This window comes from Sylvia atricapilla, chromosome 3 (assembly GCF_009819655.1).
Source record: "Sylvia atricapilla isolate bSylAtr1 chromosome 3, bSylAtr1.pri, whole genome shotgun sequence".
NCBI classification, from domain to species: Eukaryota; Metazoa; Chordata; class Aves; order Passeriformes; family Sylviidae; genus Sylvia; species Sylvia atricapilla.
This window is the reverse complement of record NC_089142.1, coordinates 54,011,927-54,038,434: the sequence shown is the minus strand read 5'-3', so window position 1 is coordinate 54,038,434 and position 26,508 is coordinate 54,011,927. Positions and strand designations below refer to the sequence as shown.

At 36.4% G+C, this 26,508-nt stretch overlaps 1 protein-coding gene across 1 annotated transcript in view; it reads right to left on the bottom strand.

The window, feature by feature from the left end:
- Nucleotides 1-26,508, bottom strand: part of LAMA2 (laminin subunit alpha 2) — a 335,323-nt gene that overhangs the window by 50,736 nt on the left and 258,079 nt on the right. The window contains exons 36-42 of the mRNA XM_066314417.1: nucleotides 24,717-24,828; nucleotides 21,183-21,345; nucleotides 16,679-16,889; nucleotides 15,087-15,203; nucleotides 13,802-13,965; nucleotides 9,448-9,586; nucleotides 3,946-4,048 (exon numbers count right to left, since the gene is read on the bottom strand). Of these exons, the coding sequence (XP_066170514.1) occupies nucleotides 3,946-4,048; nucleotides 9,448-9,586; nucleotides 13,802-13,965; nucleotides 15,087-15,203; nucleotides 16,679-16,889; nucleotides 21,183-21,345; nucleotides 24,717-24,828 (1,009 nt within the window). The remainder of the gene's footprint in view (nucleotides 1-3,945; nucleotides 4,049-9,447; nucleotides 9,587-13,801; nucleotides 13,966-15,086; nucleotides 15,204-16,678; nucleotides 16,890-21,182; nucleotides 21,346-24,716; nucleotides 24,829-26,508) is intronic.

The window sequence follows — 26,508 nt, the reverse complement described above, 5'->3', positions numbered from 1 at the left end:
AACTCTGAAATTGAATATTGAGACTCTACTTAATTTTTTTTTTAATTCCCCAAATACAGTTTTACTGTGGGTGGGTTTTTTTTAGTTACAATAATAAAGCCATAAATAAGTGTTCCTAGGGAGGCTCTTACACAATGAGAAGTGAGGAGATAATATGTCCCATGCCAGCTTTTCAAAGAAATTGTTCATTTTTCACAGAGATATCGAGTTTTATTTTGAAGTAACTTCTTATCTTTTAATCCAGACAACATCTTCACTAAGCACCAGACTAATCTGTTGCATGAATCATAAACTGAACTGACTTCATGTTAGCTTTTCCACATCCTTTAATTATTAGCATTTATGAAAAAAGCTGTGGAAATGGTTTGAAGGCCCAAGATCCTTCAGTTAGGTGCTGTAGTCAGTCAAAATACAGGCAGCTACAGTCTAAGTCTTTGCAAACAACAGAGCCTATCTGACTTGAAAGAGGTTAGTGGGTCTGCACTGAAAGATGCCAGGCACTGTCAACTCTCATTAAAGTGTAGGTTGAGCAGTATCATGAGAAATTTCTCTCAATCTCCTTTTCACTTGATTAGCTCTGCACAGAGATGGCACAAGATGCCAACAAATGCACTGTCTGTTGTTCAAATCAGCAAAACTAGTCACACATTGCTGAAACGAAACCTGAAAGAGTAAGCAGGAACCTGAAAAATTTTGCTTGTATCAGCCTTTGCATTTGCTAGCTTGGTTAACATGAAAAAGATTTTCAATTTCTGTTTATATTAAACAGAGCATTACAGTATAAAGCATCATCCTTTATTCCTCTGCATGAATGAAGTGGAGTCAAATGAAAGCAATGCTCCGTGCATACATTTCATCTTAAGATGAACTCAAGAATTTAGTTGCTTACTGTTAATACAGAGTGATTCACGAGAGACACATGGTTTTACAAGTCTCTGCAGATCACATAAGCAGCTGACACTGGTTTATTGCTGATGATGTGCCATCATCATGGTGGAACATACATATAGAGGCACATAGTGGAAACAGGCATCTTCGAACAGTATGGATAAATGGCAGTTTTTCCACATGAAACTGTCCAAGAAAACATCAATAAGGCTGTGCTACCAAATGCATGTATCCTAAAACCAGACTAAAGTTGAAAATCTACCATGGAGCAACAAATGCATCTGTTTTTATTGACTTGAAACTGCAAAAATGAGCTGACTGTTACACACATCTCTTTCTGTTATCTTTGTGTTACTTCTTCCAAATAGCAGTGGAATAGCACAGTCTCATCCTATCAAGAGGAACATGGGTCACAAGCTGAATTTTTTTTTTCCTAAACCAAGCAAGACTTAGAAACTGACATTAGGAAGAAACATGAGAAAGGGATATAACTAGAGAAATGCAGCTAATTAAGCTTAACTTTTTAAAAAGAGTACCTTCAGCACTGACTGCCATAATCTGGCAAATGGAATATGCCGGGCCAGCAGAAAGACAACACAGAGGAGAATACACAAACAAGGGATCTATCAGCTGGATATGTTACCTATCAGCTGGAAAATGTTTTAGCTAAAAATATTCATATGTTGTCTGACAAAACAAGTTCCCCTCAAGTTGTCAATTCTTAAGCAAAAGAAATTACATTAGCAGAATTTCAACAACCACCTGACAGCAGTCTCCAGCTGAAGAGGAGTTTGTGCATCTTATTTTCACTTCTTGTTGAACAGCAGCATTTACTCACTGGTAGCCCAAATTTCAAAATTTCTTTCTTAGCCACAGTACAGATTTTGCTTCTCCCACCAGGGTTATTCTTTCTAACTCCTAACCCCACAGAGAGGGAAATTACTATATCTCCATTTTAATAGCTTCTGTCAGAAGCTTTGCTTTGTAAGGACTGTTTCAGCAGTCTTTAGTGGTAATATAAAACATTTTCATGATTAACAGCCATTTTATAACTCAGGTAATTGGCCACAAATCAGGAGAATGTCATAATGTAGGAGGAAAACACTCCCATCTCTATCACAGCCCAGGCTGCATTTTTGGAGTGTGCATTAGTTGAGTGGCTTATGGGTCTTTATTACTTTAACTAATGTACTTCCTGTAGTGTAGACAGAGAAATTTTAAGCTAGTGATTAGTTCTGTCTACCAGATCTTTATAAAATGCCCATTAGCCATCCAGCACTCCCAGTTGAGACTCTGAAAGGGTGTCTTTATATGGATTCTAAGAAAATATCTTTCTATTAGTTTGACACCGAACTCTCAATTTCTCTCATGGGAAAATCAAGACATCCAGACGGGATTATGTTCATAATACTAATAACATATGTTCTATATTATTCACAATACTAATAATATCACCACTTTGGTGCAAAAGCTAAGTGGGGAATAGAAGTCTGTCATTGAATTTTCTTCTTACTCATTGCATTCTGGGCACAATGTTAACTGATCTCCACGGGTCTGGCTGTGGAGCCTAGACATGTTTTATTAGATGTAAAAAGGCATACTGTTCAAGTTCAGAATATTTATCTTTATGAAGCACTTTAAGATGTATCTGAGAGCATTAAAGAATGCTCCATCTCATTACCCTTCAGTTTGGGGCAAAAACATAGACAAAGATCTAATTTTAAGCATTTTAAGCATTGCTGCTTGCTTGCATTAAGCTTGCTTTACAAATCTTTAGGCTGTTTGGACATTTTCTTCTGAATTATGAAACTGATATCAACCATAATTTTCACTGGTACAATGGGAAAATCACCTTTTTCAAAATTCTCTGCAGTAATGGCTGTAATATATCTTGTCTCAGGATTAAATCGAACAGTTGTGGACACACGGAATTCACGTCCACCCTCGTAGAGATTCCATTTTAATTTGACTTTGAGAACAGGGCACTGTGGTTTACTCCCCTACACCTGCCTGAGGGGCACAGAGAGCTCTGAGGTGCCAGAGTTTGCTCACTGGAGCACTGCGGCAGGGGAGAGGTGGCACAGCAATTTTAGTGTTTCTTATACACCAGCCATGGCAAACTACAGCAGTTTGAATTCCAGAAAGCATCACTATCTTTTTCCACTTCAGCCATGCTACTGAAATTGCACTCTTCCCATAGTCTTGTGATTTTCTATAGCATATTTCCTGAAATATGTTCCTCCAGCCCTAAATCTATACTGAATCTGGGAGTCGCAATAAAGAGCACCCTAAATATACATCCAAGATTTACTAGTAACTCAGACACATTTCTTTCACTCAGTTCATCTACAAGAAAATAATGATGTTTTTCACTTTCAAACAGTGTATGACAATGAAATGCAATTAATGGCCTTATGAAACATTATCCTTTATGACTTATTAAACATTATGTTTACATGTGAATTAGTTCTGCAGTTGGAAATCCTGGCACTGCCAAAACTAAATTCAAGTGTAGTAATAGCCAAGAGATGACTAAGCTGTCTGGATCACCTCCTTTATGCTGTGTGCTCTTCTTAATGTATCTCCCAGGAGGCCAAAGAGAATTTTTTATGCAAAAACCTGGAAGATAGGGCTCTATTATGAAAATCTGTCTTGATTCTAATAAGAAGCAAGTTCCTTACTGGTTTCTTAGTTTAACTAGGCTAGCAGGATGGGAAAGATTCATGCGTCATCTCTGTGACAAGTTTAAAACTCGGCCTTGAATATTTACTGCATGTGATTTTTCTTGCCCTTATTGCAGTTGGCAAGAGAAGACCTGAGTTCCCTTCTCCTCAGCCCTCTTGTCCAAGAAACGGACAGAGGGGACAGGATTCCTGTATAATGCCTGGACACAAAACAGGAGAATCTTCTTCATTGATACATTGTTCAATTTTAAATCAGGTAATGAATTCTACTTTTTTTTTTCCCTATATGGCTTCTTCAGACCAGAAGGGTAGCAGTGTCACAACATTTTTTTTCCTCTGTTTAGTGGGTCTGAATGCCATATACTGCCCATACCTTTAATATCACTTTCTAACATCTTGGCTTCATTAAGGACCCTGAAGCTTTTCTGAAGAGAGCTCTTGGCGCCATCCTTCAGCGATCCTTCAGGACCAGATGTCTGTACACAAACAAACAAATAAAGTGTCAAATATACAGGAAAGTCTGAGATCATAAAAGACCTGTGATCATTATCTAAGTAAACAGTCATCTAAACGTTACATGGGCTCTGAATTACTTCCCATTGCCATAATATTAGTCTAAGAGAAAAAAAAAATTAAATAGACTGTCAGATCCTCTTTGGAATATCAGAGGTTACACAAAACATATTTCAACTTAAATATGTATTTATCCTTCCAGCTATGGACAGAACACTATGCAATACAGTATTTTTCTCTAACTGTAGCTACAGAAACTTTAGAGGCCAGACTCTGATAATGACACCTGAGATTCATTTGTGGTTAAATTAAAGAATTATAACTGCTAGGTTAATAAAGAAATAAGAAATAGAGTTTTAAAAGAAGGGCAAACTGCAGTTAATCTGAAAGAATTTTATTACTTAGTATCCATTCTTCATCATATCAGGCTACTTAAAGATCTTTCTCCTGAAAAACATCCATCTCTACCTTCAGTGCAGAGAGTGATCAATAGATGGAATGATTTTTCTAAATTAGATTAGTGTTTTCAGTCAGTAGGAAAAGCTCCAGGTTCTGAACCACTTACTGTTCAGTTTGTAAGGCTGAACTCAGGTCACACATCATACTGAATACATGTCTTTGAGAATACTCCTGGCAGCCAGATAACATTCTATATTAGTCATGGGTCATAGCCTTGTAACTGGTATGCAATTAAGAAGCACCTACTTTTCATTTTCCAGGGCAGATACATTTACTCAAAAATTAACTGTGTGTCAATTAAATGACACAATTATTATTGCTATTCATTATTTTTATAGTGAGCAAGCCCAGAAGTGACATTTCACATATTGCTGAAGCTCTGATATTTTTCAACGACACTGTAAAAAACATAGTGATCTTGCTGTTTCTCTTTCTTTAAAAAATCTTAGAGGATGCTTTGGATACTTTCAAAATTCAGAACCAAGCTTTTTGTTATGGGATGTCTCATGGTAAATATGTTGCCATGTCACAGGGATATACCTATTAAAGATTCCTTGCATTAAGATGGTATGCAAATGTAAGCTTTTATGTGATTTCAAGAACAAAAGCACACACAACTGCCATTTTCACCTGAAATATTCAGCCGTGACATATTCACATTCCTTTCAACAACCAAAACATATACATTCAAAAGATGAAAAAAATTAGTTTCTTATCAATTTTCTCTACCACATAACAAGCAGCACTGGTAACAGAAAAATATTTTAAAATCCCAGGAAAAAAATCCACAAAACTACCCAGTGAAGCAAAAGACTGCTCCTGAAGGAAGAACATTTGTCCAGATCTTGTGACAGATGCATCTGTCAAATCAGATAGTACTTTTAAATTTCTTTTTCCTCTAGAAACAGAACCCAAGGCATGATCATTCTGTGACTACAGACATCAAAAATAAGGATGATGATGATTAGGATGATTACATGACTAAGCATGGTTGACTGGCTATTGAAGCAGCTCATAGTCAATAAAATGAAGCTGGAAGGACAGATTTACAAAGCAAAACCAAGAAGTTCATCAAATCAGGGACAGTAATTGGGTATGTGCTGACAATAAGTCAGGAAAGGATTTCAGCATAAAGTTAATACTAGAAAAATCCTTTCAGAGAGAAATAAAACTGGTACTTATTAAAAGCCTTATTTTATATATTTTTAAAAAATTTTGAAAATGAGGATTAACTAAGACATGATAAAAAAATGTAGGTTTTTTACCAGTTTTTTCTTGTGGTTCATGAAGTAATTAAAACCCAAACATTTTATGACTTTGTGTAAGGTGAGTTTGTATGCTTGTGGCAAACCTGGGTTACTGTGAACTACTTCATAATTTAGTAGGATTTACAGCTAGCAGATTTTGACATTATTTTCTAAATTAGGGCAAATACTACAACAATAACCCAAAGAGAATAAAAAAGAAAAATTAAAAAAAAAAGGGGAAAAAATATTGTTATTCAAAATAAATTTGAAAATTGCAGGGTCTCTGAAATTTAATTTGTTCTGTCTCTTCCAAAATGTCCATAATCTGCAGGTAGTACCTTCCTCTCTCCCTGTGCCTCTCTTCATGGCCCCTACCCTCTCCATGCAAACCCTGTGCAGTTTGAATCTCTGCTCTATCTTCTGGCAGAAGTGGGACCATGTTATGTACCCAAGCAGTGCTGTCTCAGTCACAGTTTAGAGGCGTAAATGCACTGGGACAGTGTTGAGGATCATGTGAACTTACACAGGTACAAGGTTTTATAGGCCTCAGTGCTAATTCAAATCAGTTAAAAATTGTTCTGCCTTGTTCTTGAATTATTTTCTTTTCACATACACTTACATTGTGAAGATTTCTCCTACGCAAGACATAGGGTTACTCTCATTTCTACCAGTCCTGAAGATAGACACCAAAAATAATTTGCACCTCAGGGCATCCTTACAAGGATGTCTTGGCAGCGTTATGTAAGGAAAACTACACACCCAATAGAACTCCTGGGGCATCATCTACAAAGAAACTCAAAATCAACGAAGAAAGCAGGACCCTAAACACTCAATGTGTCCTCTGTGCTTCCTACAGTTCCCAGCCTGAGAGTCCTCTCTAAAAAGCCTAAGAATAATCCACTTTTTAAATATATAGTGTAAAACTATGATTCTGATCTATAAGATACAAGCAGAATATGTTAACCTGACTCCTATCAGTTACTGCCTAAGTAATGGAATGCTGAAACTGCCTGAATGTTAAGGATTTCTCATTTCTGATTAATTTACTTTGCTTTCAAAGGGGAGAGCAAATCCATCATAAAAAGCTCAGGAGGAATTTTTCTGTCATATTTTTAATACATTTTTTCCCAATCATTTATCAGGCTTCCTGTAATCATGACGGATTTTGAGCATCTTTCCATTCATGCTTTTAACAACATTAGATTAATTTGAAAATGAAGTCATTTTCCCATTAAAAACCAAAACACCCTTGAGAAATCACTAAGGTTCTTGTAAATAATTTGATGTACAGGATAGAACTTAAACCCAAAACCTGATTCAACCATCTCTCGTGCATATACCAGCACCAGAGATGGTTGTTGCTGTTGGGAAACCTTTGTACCCCTGCCCCAACATTATTCCTTGTGAATGGAAAGGTGAGGATCAGGGATGCATAATGAGCTACAGCACTTTCCTCTGTTATCTGCTCACAGCTGGAACTCGAAGTCTTTTACAGAAGAGAGGCATCCACAACAGCTCTCATACAGAAAAGAACATGGCTCCATCTTTCAAAAGTAGGGAAAAGACATGATCTCCATCTTTTACACAGGGTTCCCAGAGCAACTTCTCAGAAAGCAGGCAACACTTTTTAGGGGCTAATGCCACCTTCTAGGAACAAATTCACCAATGCTAGGTGACTAGGAGACTTTTTGAGCCATTGTGCTCCAGACAGCCCTGAGTGAGTGTACATTCCTGGTCTTGTGCTGAAGCTCAGCTAAAAGCTCCTTGGGACCTCTAGAAAGTGAGATTATGATTTACCTGGTCACCAGTTAAACTCTTCACTTAGAATGAGCAAGCATTCAATAGTCTTTAAATAAAACCAAGGAAATAGAATAAGGAAGTGATGACTGTAGTTCACAACTGATATATTTTTTAAATCTGGCCCAAAGCCCTCAAACGGTAATTTAAAAAATAACAGCTAAATATATTGCTCTGCAGCAATTTGATGGTAAACCACTGATGACCTCTATATCAAGTCAATTACATTTAAAAGGTATCAGCTGCCTCAATTTTCCTCCTCATCAACTAGATCCCCATTTCACATATACTGCTCATAAAAAACCCGAGCTCCCTTTAATGATACATGCAGAGGAGATGCTGAAAACATCACCTTAATATTTTCATCTCTTTCCTTGCTACTCACTTGCTTCTATTTACATTGTATTGTCCATCTTGAACTCCATCACTTAAATTATCAATCTCCTTCCTCTCTATGCTATAATCATTTAGTGATATACACCTTTGTCACCATCCTGTAATTGCTTGCTTTGTTTCTTTATTGCTCTATGTGTCTTTATTTTTTCCCTTTTCAATCCCTGAAACAGCTGCCTGTCTCACTCATTCAAAGTTGTCAAAGGAGAAAAAGACAGCATGTGTTAAATCTTAATAAGAAGGAAGAATCAAAAAAGGCCAGGCCCTTATTTACTTCTGGGGTGTAATTAGGCATTCTGGTGAAACAAAGAACTGTTTAAAGAGAACTAGCACATACTAATATGTGAGGTGAATTTTTTCACCAAGAGAGAAACACAGTACTTAGTGTTATTTGAAAAAACACTGAAAATTTAAACGGCCTGCAATTATTAAAATTTTTGTGCAGTGGCCAATTCACTTTATCCCTCTGATGAATACAGACCTTTACAGCATGTGATTGATTTTGCTATTCTCATAATCCATTTGACTGAAGTAGCTCTCTGCAAGGTACCTTTATTCATGTACAAGTGCTGTAACTACAATTTGTTCCTGTTTATCTACATGTTTCTCTATCAAATATAAGTTCTGGCAATCTCCTATTATACTGTCACTGCCTCATGTTTCTGTATGCACGTGAAGTGCATGTCTGTTGGTCTCTGACCAACTCCCACAAATTACTTCCTTTGATATTTGACATAAAAGATAAATTTGGCTATGCTCAAAATGTTTTCTGCTCACAGTATATCCATCAAGGAACCAAGATCCTCATTGTGACTCAGGCTGGAGGACTCACTTTACCTTACAATCCTATTTTTAAAAGTTCTCTTCATTTTCTCTGGAAATTGGGAGGTGCTACTTCATAGTGAGAATAAGATTTCTCTGGAAAAACTGGTAGAGTTCACAAAGTGAATAAAAGTTTCCACTCCCCTCCTACAATTCTCCATTTCTAGAATTCTGGCTAGGTGCATGAAGTTCATCTGATGATCTTCTGCAGAGAAGTACCTCCAAGCATCTTCAGGGAACTAGGTTAAAAAGTTAATCAAGCTATATGGACTTCTTTATATTTAATGAACGTATTACCCACATCTAAACTAGCACTATTGAATATCAAATGGCCAACACACCTGACTCAGAGCTGTTGGCTTGAGCCATAGGGAGAGATCAAAAGGTGGGAAGACAGAAGGACGAGGGACAGTAAATAAAATGGGGAAGAAAAGTAAGGATCAGGAGCTAGGAACAATTAGAGATTATCCGAAGGTACATGTAGCTCTGACAGAGGCGTAGCTGCTTCTGATTACAAAACAAGAATGTTTGATGGCAAAGGTTTTCACATAAAGTTTTAAGATGGCAAAACATGGATCTGAGATCAGGTGTAAAACGTTCCACAAAAAATCGAAACCTTCTTCTCAATTTACTCATTTACTTACCGCTTGCATAGCTTCATTTGCAAGAGCCTTGGCTTCCTTGGCAACTCTTTCGGCTTCGTCTGTGTTATCCTTGATGATAGTATAAGCATTGAAAGCACGTGTGGCGTTGAAAGAGAGGTTTTTGGCTTCAGTAAGGATTCTGTTGGGATGCAGAAAGTAAACACACCATTAAACCTGCTGTCAGAGCTCAACAGAACAGAGTATCCTACATTTTCAAACCCAACAGCCTGTATTTCTAAGGCTGTTCCTAAGGTATTTAGAGAGCAATGCTACATTTGAAATTTCAGGAGATCTGGCATCATGCATTTAATAGAATTCACATTTTAACTGTGCAGAAAGACACAAAGAACAATGTTTGCTAAAAGAGGAGGGTTTGTGATACAAAAATAGATCAGACACTGAGAAAAGATAGCACTGTGCCTAATGTTCTAATACAACTAACATATTCATCATGTCGGATTTTAGGTTATGTGCTGAGCCAAGCAGCTTTAGGAAACTTGCATTGTATGAACATGAAGAATCATCACAGACATGTTTTAAAGTATCAATAAAAAATCAATTTCTTGGTCTGAGTGCCAAACACAGAGTTGCTAGTTTTGAAGGAGCTCTCACAGTCTAAACCAAATCCTAAACGTTAATTTTGTTGACCAAAATGAAAAACATAAGCAGTAATGCTTATGAATAATGCATATTAAATGTGATGTTCAATAACATTAAATACTCCATTCTGATAGCTATAAATAGATTAAATAGAGTTAGTATTTGCTGGTGCAGGGACAGAGTTCAGCTAACCTCTCTCCTAGGGAAATTTCTAATCAGCAGGCTGGGGAAATGACTGTTCTTGCACTCTCTTGGTAGGATATTTTCAAACATTTCCTACAAAGAATTGCTGCACCTACAGAATGAACTTGAAGACAACTATCTCAGTAGTGAGCATTATGACCAATGCCTGTGTTGATTTTACTGAATAAAGTGTAAATGGGCTAAAATCCCCACTTGAACTGGATAAGAATGGATCTGAACTTGGATTTTTGCCTCTCTGGGAAATTCTCTAGCCATGTAGATATACAGCAATGTAAGAGAGACAGGGATTGCTCCTACTGGACCTGTTCCAGCTTGTATAAAATAGTTATTGAGACAGTGTGTGTGGAAGAAAGGAAAATTCATCCTGGTAATTTATCTATTCTCTGGGGAACTGTGACAGCTAGGCTCTCATCCTCGCATCAATTACTTACTGGTTTCTACAAAATACCACAGAAAAGACAAAGTGGACAGAAGGTATAGTCCCTGGACTCAACAGGTAGTTAATGGAGGGAGAGAGATTCCCTTTAGGTTGCTGCAGAAACTGCATGACTGAGCTGCCTCTGCATCACTCTTGGGAAACTGTATCTCTTTGCTCAACTACAGCTGGAGGTCACTAGGCAACCCTAGGTTTCTGTGATGCTCTCTTAGACAAATGTGGCTAAGTGAGATGGCTACCTAGCAAGTAGCTCAAGAACTGCTTAGAAACATGGTTCAAATCCTCTCGGGTCAGGAAAAACCTATACTGAATTTGCCAAATACCAATGGCATTTACTCACAAGCAGGCAATTAGACATAAGGGAGAAGCCTACACTAATGCTTCCTTGCACACAGGAGAAAAAACTATTTTTTCTAGGTTAAGATCATGAATGATTCCATGTTCTGTCACTCAAGAGAACACCTTTATTGTCAATCAATATATTATTTGAATCCTTAGAGGGTGACTGGAGAGACAGGGCTTTCCCTGTATTTCTCCTGTAAGAAGAAACAGTAATCTACACCAAATTTGGAATTGTCTGAAAGACACTTAAGTGGTAGTTGTAAGATAGATACACTTTTTAATTTCTAAAACTGATAGAGTGTATATGCCTGTAGAGTATAACTATTTATTGTCGGTGCATGAAGTAAACAGCTTTATCCTGATTAAACAGCACCAAAGTATTCCTTTGATGTTATGTATCTATCTGACCACATCAGAAATTTTAACTTTGAACTATCTGCTTTTAGACATAATTTTTAATGTCCTTGATTCTCTGGAATTTATTGCCTATTTTGAGAAACAGAGGTTGATATCTGGATCAGACATAGATATACATGGTACTGTTATAATATATTAAACACTGCCCCAAGCTCCTTAAGGCCAAGCTGTCACCTACATTAAGACAGCAGCACATACAAACATCCATAAAAAGGTCTCATTGGAATAGTTAAAAATTTCTATCTCAAAGAATGTCTTGCCAACATTTTTTAGGAGGCACAATCTTCTTTTTTGTCTATGTTTTCTCCCTTTCTTAGTTTCTTCATGACAACCCTCTATGTATTCGGATATTTATATGTGGTTTGGTGTGACACAAAAGTCACTCATTTTTAGTGACGCTGAAGTTCCTCATTTTCAGATTCATTTTACCCAGGAAACCATAGCTTTTATTAGTTCATGCACACCTCAAAACGTGTATTACACTGGATATCTAGAGTAGTGTAACTACACTGTAAATTAAGCCAGTAATTTTGCAAGTATCAAAACTAATTTCCTGTCTTTTCCTCAAAATTACAGATGCTGATAAGAAAAAAACTCTGTTAAGCATCTATTCACATGTCTTTGGGATATTCAAGTCTTCAGGTAGATCTAAAAGATATAAGCAGCAAAAAAGTAGCATACAGTTGATGTTTAAAAAAATTTTTTTTTCATGCAGTGTTTTTGTAAAATAATGAAACTGAAGCTGTGCTGGGGACAGGTCCAACAGGTAGAATATCCATTGTCTATTTCTGAGTTGTAATTAATATTGCAAATTGCACTTACTATTTATGGCTTTCTTAAGTGCATAGAATGCAATAAAACAAAAGATATCCTTCTTTCTTCCCCAAAAAAATCCAATAAAACCCAACACACCCTTGTTTTATATTAGTTATATAGTATCATTCTTCTGAAAGAGCTGAGTGGTCACATAAATGAAGGATATTGCAATTCTCATAGTAGGAATGTGATAGAGTTAAACTGAAGTTTCTATTCTCGAATTGAAGCATTTTGGTCCAGGACACCCAGTTTTTGGGAGTGTTTTGAAGCTGGTAGGGGAATTAGTGTCCATCACTAAGGGGGACTTCCGACAGTAAAAAAATTAGCATTACAATAATAGTCTCCTACCAAAATGGTCATCTTAAAAAGGAAGATGTTGGGGAAGATGAATCAGAGAAACCTTATAAATATGATTGCTTAGCAAAAGATTCTGAAAATATGAAACCTATAAGTGAAATAGAAATGAAAGCTTACTTTGAGTTGTAGGATACTGAGTCTTAGTTACTATATAACCTGAAAACAATAGCCTAGCTAGCTGATGGAGAATCCCTTTTGATTAAACAATATCTTTCTGCTGGCTAAGGGATCCAAAGGTCAGTGTAGCAAAACAGAAGTCTAAAGAGTAGTTTTTAGAGTTTAAAATATAACACAGTAGTTCTTATAATATAGTAGTTCTTATAGGCTGTATGTAGATTCTATAGGATTTTGCGTCTTGTATTGGTTGGTCACTGTAAATTAGAATATTCATCACTAAAGGAGATATAATGGATTGTAACAAGGACCTCGATCTCTTACCTCTTACCTCTCCCTCCTCTCCTTCCCGCTGCTCTTACCTCTCCTGCTCTCAACTCTTACCCCTTACCTCTTCCTCCTATCTTTTCCCTGCTCTCTTTTTCCCTGCTCTTCTCCCTGCACTCTTGTCTCTTCGCCCCTTCTCTTGCCCACTCTCTTCCTCTGCTTTTTCTACCTCCCTCTCTCTTACCGCTCTGACCCCGGCACTCTTCTTACCTCCCTTACCTCATACCCCCTCTCTCTCTCCCTCTCTCTTTGGGACTTCCCTTCAGCCGAGCCTGGTGGCTGAAAGCAGGCCCTCTTTACCCACGACCCTTGCAATAAAACCATGTATTTCTAGAATATCTCAGGTCTGCAGATTGCCTTGTCCCAGCCATCTGCAGATTCTCCTACAGGAAAATACTAGCTGTTTTTAACAAATGCACATGAAAACGTGTAGTGAGCTCTTTAGGAAGAATTTCTATGTTTTTCACAGCATAGCAGTAAGCATATGATAAGTTAAAGTGTGTTATCAGTGTGTCTGAGGGCACCGTTTGCTGTCCATGCAGCCCATAAAAATCACAAGATGTAGGAAATGGTGTACAAGAGATACATAAATCGACTAACTCAATAGTTGTATCATATCACTGGTTATTTGTATAATCCCAGTGACAGATGTCAAAGAAGAAGAATGCCCTTCAAGTTATGTGAAGCAATTTCGCAGACCTGCTTCATGATTTTGGCATTACCAGTGAATGTCTGCCTTACCCATCCAGCACTGCAGATGATTCATTCAGCTGGCCTGCATGGTTCTCAGCTTGCAACACCTTTTCTGGAAGCATCCTGTCACGAATTTCTTGTGATAAGTCATCTATTTTATCTTTCAGCTGATCAGACATTGGCTGCATCTTATCTGCAACACCTTCTACATACTGAAAATGGCAAAAAAAAGGCCTTTAAATTTCTGAATGCAAGCATTTGTAGCCTTATCTATATACAAGGGTGTTCTTTCCTTGTGGGCTATTATCTCAACTTACCCATGCATTAAAACTTCAGGGAACTAGTATAGAAAGAGTAATAGGAATGGCTGGACTGGAAAGCAGAGAGGAGATAAACAATATTCAAAGAGCTGATTGCCTCTCTTGAGCTTAGTAGAAGCTTTTCTTTTACAATTAAGAAAATGTACAGTTTAAAAGCTTATAAACTCTAATTTGGATTTGTTTCCTAAATGTAAATGCATGCAAAGCTGTATTGAATTGCTGTGGTGCTTCACAGTAATAACTAATAAGAGCAGAAGTTTCACGTTTCAGGACCCTTTGAGTGGTTAAAATGTCTTTTTCCTTATTAAAGCTTCTCAGTAAGAACTATGCTTTTTGAAGACTTGTCATTCCTGTTCCAAAAAGCAGACTCACTGTGTCTCCTTCTCCATTTCTCCAAAGACCATTTTTTCCATTTATTATGGCAAGTTGCAATGCATGCTGCCAAGATATTCAGAACCAACAATACTCCAAGATACCTTTTATTTATTTTTTTTTTTTTTTAGCTAAGGCACTTATCTCAAACTGTTGCTAAAACTTTTAAGGCAGAATTTTCAAAAATATTATGCAAAATGAGAGTTCAATCCTCTCCCTGATCTGTCTAGACTTAAAATTATGGCCACAGGCAACAAATTATTTCTGAAGTTTCCTTCCTACACAGAGTTTTTGTGCAGATAAATCTATACCTAGATTTCAGAATTGCAGTGAGACTGTGAATAGGTCTGCTGCATCTGTAATTCTCAAGATAAAGTCAGTACCACAATCAGAATACCATATTTATAAATAGCAGAGTCCCTAAAACATTATGAGATAGCTCACTTAAACTCCAAGTTATTAATTTTTATACACCTAGCTTTTTCTGCCATGCAGCAAAAGAAAAAAGAATTATCCCAACTAAAATATTTCAATATTGATAAATACAATGAAAAATTAGGTGTTACTTTAATTATCTATTTTGCAGTGCATAATGATGTGTTGTTGTACTAATTCTCAGGTAAGGACGATAAAATGCTCACCTCTACAGCTATGCTGATGTCATTTGCAAGTTTATTGGCTTCATTAAGGACATCATTCCCTTCCTGAAGGGTCTTTTCAACATCTTGCCTGCCATCTTCTACAGCTTGCTTCCTTTTCTATAGGATGAGTTCACACAAAGGAAAAGAGGAGTTGTTTACTAGGACTGTTGAAATCCCAGCATCTCAGTATAAGACTTAATTTTGTCACCATGCCATAATGCCCCTTCTGCAACCCTCTGAGCTCTCAGAACTGAGACAGTGACAACAATAAAGCCCATGTGAAGTATTTTTCCTTTGTCCTCCTATCCCCAGCTGTGTATTGTCCTCCCACACGGCAGGGTTTCTGTTGCTCTCTAACAGAAGATAAGAGAATTGGCTGAAGTACAGCTGCAAAATGAATCAAAAAGTTATAAATCCTTATCATTATCCAGATTTGTAAGTTCCTTATTTTGTAAATCACCTCTGACTATGAGGGAAAAATTTATAAAAATATTCTGCTGCTTTCCTACGTCCATCCACTGGCACTTCACTAACTGCTGAATGCAAAATAAAAGGTTTGGAGTAATCTATGGATTCCTGTTCTTCCAGCTAGTCAATCTACTGCATATTGCGTGGTAAGGATGGACTTCTGAATAAAGAATCGGCAATTTCCTGTGCAAGATCCATTGAGTATCACAGATTAGTTTGATAGGAGGCCATGGCAGCCATGTGGTCAGGACTGCTGGAAAGGCACTCTGCTACAGTGAAGCAGAGAGTATTTTAAAAACTGAAATAGCAGCTAATTTCTCCAACCTTTATCCATCCATTTTTGGGAAGAAAAAGCACAGAACAGAGATCACCTAAATTCGTCATGTCACTGCATTTCCTTAATTCAATCAAGTGCAGAATTCTTTGCTGAGAACAGAGGTCTCAGAACTCTAACCTCGTATTATACTTGAGGTGAAAGCTCACCAAGATACAGAGTTGAAACATTTATCTTCATTAGGTTGACTCTGCTCTTTATGTCTTGGTTAAATGCTTGTTAATGTACAGTATAATATGCTCTTTAAGTCTCTGCAATTTAAATTAAATCACAAGCAGACCCGACTCCTATGAGTGAGATCATTTATAACAGCTACTAACTACTGAGGCTAGAGTTTGATTTATTACTCTGTAATATCCACATACCCCCTTCAGTTTTCTTCCCAGGGGTTAGAGAGGGAGATGAAAGTCTAAGTTTTCTAGAAGCAAATATATGACAGCAGATATTTTAACAGAACTCCTATTTAAATACTGAGCACATGATTTGAATTTTACATGACTATTTATACTGGGACGAATTTAATTTCCCACAGAATAATAAATCCAGTGTACCTTCCACAGAACAGATGGGAAGAAACAGATTTCAATAAAGTAGGGGAGTAATTCTACTTTTAAAAGCCAGTGCACTACTTCATTCTGAGGAACATGTTCCCTTGAAATTACATCAGATATAGTTATATTTTAATCATACTTTTGTTTTGTTTATATTTTTGTTTCAATATTTAATCATGCAAAGGTTCAATCTTTAATCAGAATCCAAGTAATTGAGGATAAAACTTGTCAGCACTCACCTCCAACATGGTCATATTTTTTTGGTTGACTGCAGATAAACGATCAGCCTCCCAAATTTTACCTTCAGCTTCTCTCAGCAGATCTCGAGCATCATCCACTTTGCTGTGGTAGTCTGCTAGCTTGTCCTGGACCTCATTTTTGAGATCCTCATTTTTCTCACTGGGCTCACCAAATAATTTCTTCACCTTGTCCAAAAGGTCTTCTGCATTCCTGGAATACATTGCCACTCATGAAGATACTGAGTTCATATTCCCTACACCAAATAATCTGAATAGTCTAAATAATATGTAAATTATTAAAATAGAAAATTTAAATCTCAAATTAAATTAAATTAAATTAAATCTCTAAGTAATTTTCAAGATGGCACATGCTTAATAAAGTGAAAGGACAGCTGTTTTTAAGCTCTTTCTTAAAAGAGATTTTTAAATTCCATTAAGATCCTACTTACAAGCAGAATATATTAAAATATTCTGTTGAAGACTATGTGGGGTTTTTTCACCATTTTTGATTGATTTGGTTGATTTCTATTCTTGAGATCTGACTAGCAAAATGAGGTTTTCTGAAACATTTCAACTTGTCTAAAAGATTTCTTTCACTCACATTGATGTGACATGTGACACAAACTAGTTTCCTACCTTGAACTGAGGATTTGTAGATATGCCCACTTTCAAGCTGTCTTGAAGCAGACAACTGCTTTAGACTAGACAGTACAAAATCATAAATATGCTTTCTCACGAAATTAAAAAAACCCCAAACCTCAATCCTTGGATTTATGACTTCCAGTAGTCAAAAAATTTTGCTTATCTAAAATACAATCTGGAATATTTTTTATGGATTTTGCTGACCCCAGTTTTAAGAGACTGGAATACTGTCATCTGCCTTCCTCAAATCAGTTTCACACAAGGCAACACCACTGTGTTAATCCAATGACATGTCAAGGGCAAGAAAAAAAAAAGGCACTTCAGGCTCTTCCAAAATGATGCTTTAGAGGTAGGAAAAATCTTAAATAAACAGGAATACGTAGGATAGATAGTAACTATGGAAGAAATTTGTCGTATTTCCACCTAGGACAGACTAAGTTTTCTTCCTGTTTTATTATGCCAGAGTGTGGAAAAACAAGAACTGTATTTTCTGAGAAAACACTGCAATTTGGCCTGCAATAAACATGTGAATAAATGCACACCAAAAAGATATAGGGAAGGAGGAAAAGATTTGCTGATACTGGACATAATTTAGATGAAGGGTCTGAAGTGAAGCCAAGGGAAGTCAAATTGCTATCTTAGCTTTGGGGTTTTCTGAGATTGATTGAAGTTTTTTTCCCCCATAAATTCTGCCTCTGGTTTTGATGAAAAAAAATTATTCACATTTTGAATTTATAACTTCTGAGGATAAAATATTTAATCAAAAACTAAATCCCAATATTGACACCTTGTCACAGAAGTGTAGAAAGGAATTCAAGATTTCTCTCATACCTCCTCCATTATTCTTCTATAAGAAGCTCCTGTCTTACACTTCTGGCAAATTTTGACACCCTTATGACTCTGCAGCACTGGAGGAATGGTACAAACCAGATGGATTTCCCTTTAATTCCCTTGCCTCATAGCACAGTTCAAATTACTTATTCATCCGGTAGTCTACCTCAAAACTCTTTCTTGGAGCTCTAAATATAGCCCTTTCATATTGATCTGTTGTGCATTTTCCCTCTGCTCTTTCTAATGAAGTATGAGGCAATCTGTTCCATGTAATCCCTTGGTTTAGAATTTCTGTGTGACTGGACTGCACCACATTTCTTGAAACACTCTCTTATACACTTAAACTGTGCTACTTTCACTGGATACCATCCTAGAAAAAGAATAAAACTATACAAAACGCTTGATGTTGTAGAAGAAACAATCACACATCTGGCCTAACACATGGAACGCTGAATGGTCTGGATGCTCAAAATGAGTGCAAGAGAACAAACAAGATTAGAAACTGATGACAAAGTGATTAAAACAAATCAAATGCATACGAGAGTCTAAATATGCTAGAATCGCCCTATCAGGAGAAGAAATAAAGATTGTAACATCATGAATAGCATGGATAAGGTGATTAACTGTCCAATGTCTCTTGAAAAACAAAAATGGAAATATCAGGAAGCAATGTCAAAATACAGGAGGCATATCTTCCAACACTGTTATGGCTGAGTTATGCAATTCATTCTCCCAGGAAAGAGGATGATAGAAATTCACAGAGGTTCAGAAGCCATCAGACAGATTTGTGGAAGAAAAAGTCACACAAAAATAAAGCTACTCAGCACACTAAACAGAAAGAAAGAATTCTGGCTCACAGGATCCCTTGACAGCAACTCAGTGGCATCTGAGAAAACATGAAGGAATGTTATAAAATAGTGAAAGATTTCGAAATACGAAAATCATGGCAGCTCAGAACAACAACTGGTGTATTTCTCTATATGCTCTTTTTACAGAGAAATTACTGACTAACATGCCATTCCACTACATTAAGGCAGTGAGAGCCTGGATTTGAAAAAAGTGAAGGAAAATAAGGGAAAAAACTGAATATGTAAGAGAAGCTTTTCCATCTATGAAAACAAGAAGACTTTATTTCATTTATCTTCTTCATCTAAGTTTTGAGAATTCACTGAAAACATAGGAGAGAATCCACTGAATCTTGTCATTCTGTTCTTGGACAAAATTTTTTAAAATGGAATACCATCACTGACAAAAGACATCTCACCAAAGAGTAAGGATGACTGACTACTTCAAAGTGATCATGAGGCTTGCAATAACCTAACTTTACTCAAAAGTAAATGTTTCAAATGGGTCTGTAGAGAACACATACATGTGTGGAGCACAGCGATCCGCACACATGCACGTGTACCTCCACAGTTCTAAGCATGATTAATTTTTCTTCATTCTTCTTCCTTGCAGAGTGCATCATAGCCACTATCTTACTACATTGTTTAACCAGTTTTATAACATTTTTTTCAAGAGACAGTTTCAGAAAAAACATCTCTAGGGTCCTTTCCTCCCCAGTCTGTAATACACAGTGACTAATTTTCCTTCTGTTGAGTTGACTGCCAGAATTTCTTGGATCTCAGTGACTGCCTATAGGGAGGTAACCCTACGCTTGAGATGAACCAAAAACTTTAACTAGAATCAGTACATTCATGTATCTCTTAGTAAAAAATGTATTTCTACATCAAGAAATTTAAACACTCGCTTTGTGCAGGAAGAGTGGAAGAAGGAGAGAAGTTCTTTCCCCTCAAGAAAGCCTATTGCGTTTTCTACTCTAGCTATTGGGCTAGAGTAGGAAATTACTTCATCATAGTCTGACAGTTTCATGTTGGCTGTAGCATTTGAGGACTAATCACACCTTGCTTGAAAGGCCAGTCCTAAATTTGCAGGCAGCACTTTCAAACGTTTGGCTAAATTTTTCTCATCCTCCCTTTTTCCTGGTTTATTTCTGTGTATGAGTAGAGAAGGCATAGAAGAGGCTCAGTGGAATCAGACGAAAAAGCAATAAAACACTTCTCACAAATAAGTTTGCAATATATTCTTCCTCAAGAGAACAGAAAGCAAAGATATCAGGGTTATGGGAAGAAATATTGCACTAGCAAGATTTTCAAAAAACGATCTGGTTTATAAAGTCTAAGCTAGGCCAGTGCAAATCTGATTATAAACTGCTTGGAATTCTCAGCTAATTTTGTATTCCATTTACATCTCCTTACAGTATGCACATACCTGATAATTGACATTTTCTGTCCTGCATAACTCTATCCCAGACAGTTTTCTGATCCATCACAACTTCAGTGGACCATGTCGCTGCTCAGCTGGATTCCCTGCTAGTTGCTTGCACCAGTAAACAGCTAAGCAAAGTCTAGCTCTAGAAATATGCCTGATCTGACTTACACAGATGGAACAAACTACCAGAACTCTAACTTCAAGCCAAGTATTTTTCTGAATCAGGTAAGTTTTCAGCATTTGGCATAATGCTTTATAAACAGGTGCTAATATAATTAAACATATACATTTATTTATAGATAATTAAATAAGCAAACTTCAGGGTTCTGAACTATGCCAAAAGAGATGGTTTATTCTGACCTACACTATTCTACAAACTTCTGGATGGTTATTATTTTTATTAGACCAGCTAGTTTTCCAGGAAGAAACCCCAAGCTTCCAGATGAAATTTTTAGTACAAAAGCCATTCATCAGATCTGAAGCAGAAGCCAAAAACAAACTGAGAAAAATTAGAATTCAATTAGAAATGTTGCTGGTACCTGTGGAGCAGGGAAGTGATTTCCTAGGGACTGCTTTCCACATATGTAAGCATTTCCAAAAATGCAAATGCTATATCAACAGATATTAAGTATCAGACTTTGCTTTCTTTACCATTTCTGTAAGCCTCAGCTAGAAAACTTGATTGGCAAACATGACAATCACATTTGCTAGAGTCAGACATTGTCACTAGGAAGATGAGGACAGGGGTCTCTCTACTTACTTGAATTCATCTTGAGCTATTTTTCCTTGCATACTGAGCTCTCTATTTCTCATCTCTATGACCATTCCTTCAGCCTCACTCTGCAGTTCTGGAAGACTCTTCTCCAAAGTCTTGTCTTGAGTCCTGAGTGTCTCATTCAGTTTTATAGCATCTTCATTTGCAGCTGGAGGGGACCAAAATGTATTTATGTAAGCAGCTAATATTTTAAAACAACAGAGAAGCTGTCAACTCCATCAGCAAGTGGAACACAACTTTCATTGGTTATTTCTGCTGTGAATATAAAGGATGGTTAATGCAATGATCAGTAACAAATGAGAAAGGAATATATGTTTCATCAAACCTTTTATTATAGTTCACTTTTCAACACAATAATTAAAGAAGTCTTTATACCCAGTGTAAGAAACACATTACTCCCCTCCTCCTTCCCCTGAAAGAATGAATTTGCATTGAACGTTCAAAACAAGCAGAAGATAGTTAGCTATATTGCTTGTAGAATTAAGGAGCAGGCAGTACAAGCAATGAAAATTACGCTTAAATTACTTTTGGAGAAACTAATTTTTAACATTCAGAATTAGCAGTGCTAGGAAGAATTAACAATTGTGAAATTTTAGAAAATGAACCAGAAAAGCAGTGAAAGACACCCACAGATGTCCAAACCCACTCATGTGTTTAGAAGAATATACCCAGCATAGAAAAGAATAATATGAATGTTGGAATATACATAGGTATACGGTAAATGTGTTTGGAACAGCTGAATTATTCTGAACAAATAGATCTGCACACATGGCATCATATTCAAGGGCGGACTAAAATCTTTCTGCCATAGCACACCACAACATATTTAGAATATCCACTTTCAGAAGCAACTAGGTCATTTATGGCAATCAGTTCCATCTTCAATTTTAAAAAGTACTGCTGCCCTTCCATAGGCACAGAGCTCCCAAGTAACTGATTTCTCTGAAATGGCACTGTTCCTGGTCACAGGGGTACTCATGAGCATTTAAAATTAAATCTTTAACCAAAGAAATTAAAATCAGTCTTTCAAACCTCAATAAATTACTATTTCATCTACAGATCAAATAGGTTTAGAGCAAATGATGATGAAAATTCTAATCTAATGATGTCTAATGATTAGCTGGTGAGAACTGAGAACTTAAGTGAGAACTGAACTGAATTTGTATCTTTAATAATGAGTGGTTTTGTGTGGGGTAGTGAGGTCTGGAAAAAGACTACACTTTGCTCAAATGGATCATGGATGATTTCTATATGTACTATATTATGCATCATTACTAAGGTACCTCAGGCCAGGAATAGGTCTATATTAATTTTTTTAAAATTCTCTTTAAAAAATAATGAGTAACCTCCCTGAATATTTCCTTTAAAAAAGCAAATTAATATGTCAGCTAAGCTTTTCCTAGGTTCAGAAAAATTTATGCCCAGTTTTATCCTTCTCTTCTCCTAATCATGTTTTGTTTTGTGTCCTGGTAGAATGCATATATCCGAGTCCAGTGGTGGTAAAAGATTTGAGTGCACTGACATAGACAAAGGCTTGGAACTGAAAAACAGGGAAATTCCATAGCTAAGAAGGAAAATTAGTTACAGCTACTCAAAAGTTCAGAGTGTCAACAATCAGCTCAGTAGAAGTGGATAAGTCAGAGTATGGTCATTAGAACCAATCACTATGAACTTCTCCCTTTTAATGAGGAATTTTGTCAGTTAGGTAAAAGGCATGAATGAGAAGAACCTAGCTGTGTTATGAATCACCAGTGGCACCCAGCTGTAAAACAAAGCTATTGGGACATTATTATGAGTGCTGACACTGGAAAGTTTTACTCTCCTGAACAGCAAGACACTGAAGAAACCTAATTTCATGCTTTTTACCTGTGGTTCAGAAACACAGGTATAATTTTCAGAAGAGGAAGGGAAATTAGACGAAGGTAATGTAGGAGATTTTGGAGAACACTCTTTTGTGTGGTTCAGTTTAGAGAAAAGGGGCCAAAGTGGAATATGATTCCTCCCTGCAAATATTGTTGCAGGGTTGTAGAGAGAGGAGTAGAAATACTAGGGAGAGGAAAAAACATCAATTTGAACTATGGATGAGGTTTGCAAGGGAACACGATGATAAACTAAACATGAATATTTTTTGCTAGAAATGTGAATTATTGTAATTATGAAGAATACTGAAACTGCCTCCTCTCCAGATTGAGTGTATTTGTAGAAATTACTTTGAAAAGGAGCTTTAGAAAGTTTCTGATATAGTAGGGGAGAGGATGCCTTAACCAACACGGTATCTTTCAATCCTGTGCTCTTGTATTTAATGTATTCTTAAAATTTTAACCTGGGTACCAGGCAAACACATTGATTTTAAAGTTTTTGTCTGTTTCTAAGATACTGCACAAATTTATTTCACCCCCTTAATGTTTTCTAACTGTATTTCCTACTGCTAAACCTGCTTGAGGAAATTTTTATTTGGGTTACAAACATTAGGAATAACCTTTGTATAATCAAAGATTTTGTTTTGCTCATCATCCCGAATTTATCCTGAAATATGGGGAACAAGGTCTTTTGTTCAAAAAAATCTTAAAAAATTGATCACCTTTTCTTGTTGCTTTTGCAACAATTTTTTCTTGACAAAGTTAGAAGTCTTAAGGATATCCTAAATCACTGTTCAGTTCATTTCCAAAGCACATACCAGGATGTGTTACACAAAAAACAATATAAAATGTATTTTATAGCACTTGGACAAAAGTGGAAGCTTTCCCTTTCAAAGAAATAGGTCTTCAGCTACTAAAACCAGTACTGCAGTGAACATTTGGAGGAGGAAAGAACTGAAAAGTCTTTCTCAAGTAAAAAACCTGTCTGAATTTGCCAATTGTTTTAATATTTTTCAGCCATTATCTTTACTTATTTTTATTTAATAATTTTATGAGATATATAAGTCTTGCTTCTTAAGGCCATCTAGAATTTACTTTTCTCATAAGCATTTACTGCAGTGTAAGTGCAGTGAATCAGTCTGTGGAAGACAGAACGTTGGCTTTGGCACCATGCTCAGGTAGGGTTAGGAGTCACTTGCAAATTCCAAGCAGCAGATGTTCATTAACAGCAAGAAGTAAATGCATTTTTCAAGTAAAGTTGGTGAATTAAGATGAAATGTTAATGTACCAAGTGCTAAAATTACATCAAACTTTTTTACCAATACATATTTTTAACTGATTTGAAAATAAACAAGCTAAGCCCTGTTTGTTTACTTCATCGTAATAGATCTTCAGATAGCTGCAAAATCCTGAAGGAACATGCTCAGTTTTCTTCTAGTCTTTGTTCATAATTACCAATAGGCTAAATGTTTATATAAATTGTATACACAGATTTGAAGAAAAATTTGAAGACAGTTTACTGCCTTTTCTTCACTCAACATTTTAAGCACATGACATTTCGCAGCAAGTAAAATTTTCCTCACTGTCTCTCAGACCCTCTTCCCCAATATCCTCCATTTTTCTAGAGAAACAACTCAAGTATTTTGATTTTTTCCAATACCTTCAGCAGCTTGGAGAATGCCTTTGACAAACTGTCCAAGAGATTTCGCTCTGTCATTAGTCCTCTCGGCATCCTGCCTGGTTTGCTCACCATCTGCTGTCACCTTGGTAGCCTGGTGATACAAATTCAGGGAAAATATAATTAATGAACAGGACAAGGCTGTACTATGTTATATTCCTACTGGTTGAATCCATGTACAAAACCTTCCTCTGGCCAGAGGCAATCAATGAATTATTGATCAGATGCATGGGAAATGAAATGCTCTGTTCAAGTACACAATTAAATTTTATTACCTTTTCCTTTAAATGGAAATTGGAAGGCTTTATTTTAGGTTCTTAGAAACCCTACTTGTGTGCAGCAGCACATCAATGGCGACAGGATGAAATTATCCACTGAATAATAATATCTTTGCTTAAAGAAATGCTATTTGGAACCTTTTAATAGATTCTTCAGGGAATACTTTCCATAGTTTCACAATTGTGTACTTTTCAATTGACAAAGTGCAGCAAGGTATCATGACCTCTTTGCTTCTTCCCTGGAGGCATTCTCAAAGAGACAGTTCATTCCAACAAGCAAGGAGAACTTTAAATCAATATATGAATTTGACCAAGAAAGAGAGAAAAAAATAGAGTAGTTTTATTCAGCTCTAATGCTTGAAGTTGTTAGTTTATAATGTATTGGGGTGCTTAGCAAAATTTTAGCTTTCTGTTACTAAAGGCTTTATAATTGAATGAATCACAGCAGTAGCAGAAAGAGAGACATCTGTTCCAGACCTGAATTACATGCTGAGGAAGGAATCATCTTAGGACATTGTACTTAGCTCTTGATGCCCCTATTTACAAAATAGACCCTTTCTTATTAAAAAGAAGCTACGCATCTCATAACACAAAGCTTGATGAGCTGTACTGCAAAGCAAAACAAAAACAAAAACAAAAACAAAAACAAAAACAAAAACAACAAACTCAACCCCCAAAAAACCACCCCAAAATAAAACCAATAAAACCATAGCTTTATTCTTTAGGGATTACATTGCCAAAAAGAAATCTTGAAATAGGGAATTAATAATTTCCCAGTCTGTGAAATGGCTAGGTGGTCAATAATTCAAAATGAGCTTAGGTTCTCCCTGACTTGAACTGCACAAATTGTTTCTCCCTTACCAAAAAACCCTACAGTTTTCAGTAATAGTCAGAGAAATAGTAGCACTTAAACACATTTATTTTTGCCTGATTAGCTTCTAGATGGAAGCCCTCAAGGTACTTTACATCTGGGTTTCTGAAATGAAATCCCTGGCATTATCACTCCACTAACAATTTTGGGCTACTTCAGAGTAGTTACACTGAAAGTAATTTACACTGAAAGTAATTTATATGAAAATGCTTCAGGTAAACAGAAATATAAAGGAAGAATTAAGAACCCATACAGACTGGGGGAAGTTTGTTCTATTCCACCTCTCTATCAGTAGAAGAACATGTCTTTTCACACGTACACAGCTTTAACCATACTATTGGTTACTTCCTCTAAGATTTACAAACCCTTTTTACCTGCCTGGATACAGAACTAAAATATTGATACAAGCTGCAAGAGGCAATTGGCATAGAAAAAAGGCAAAAATTCCAAATGGTCTTGATAAACCACTGCTCTAACTGTGCTTGGCACTTCTGATGTAATTTAATTCTTCCTGTAATTGAGAATAACTTATTATTTATTGTCAAACCCTCCACAAGCAGCCTTTTATTCTTTGTGTTTTGTTTCAAACATTCACATTCAATTTTATTATAATCTATAATATTTC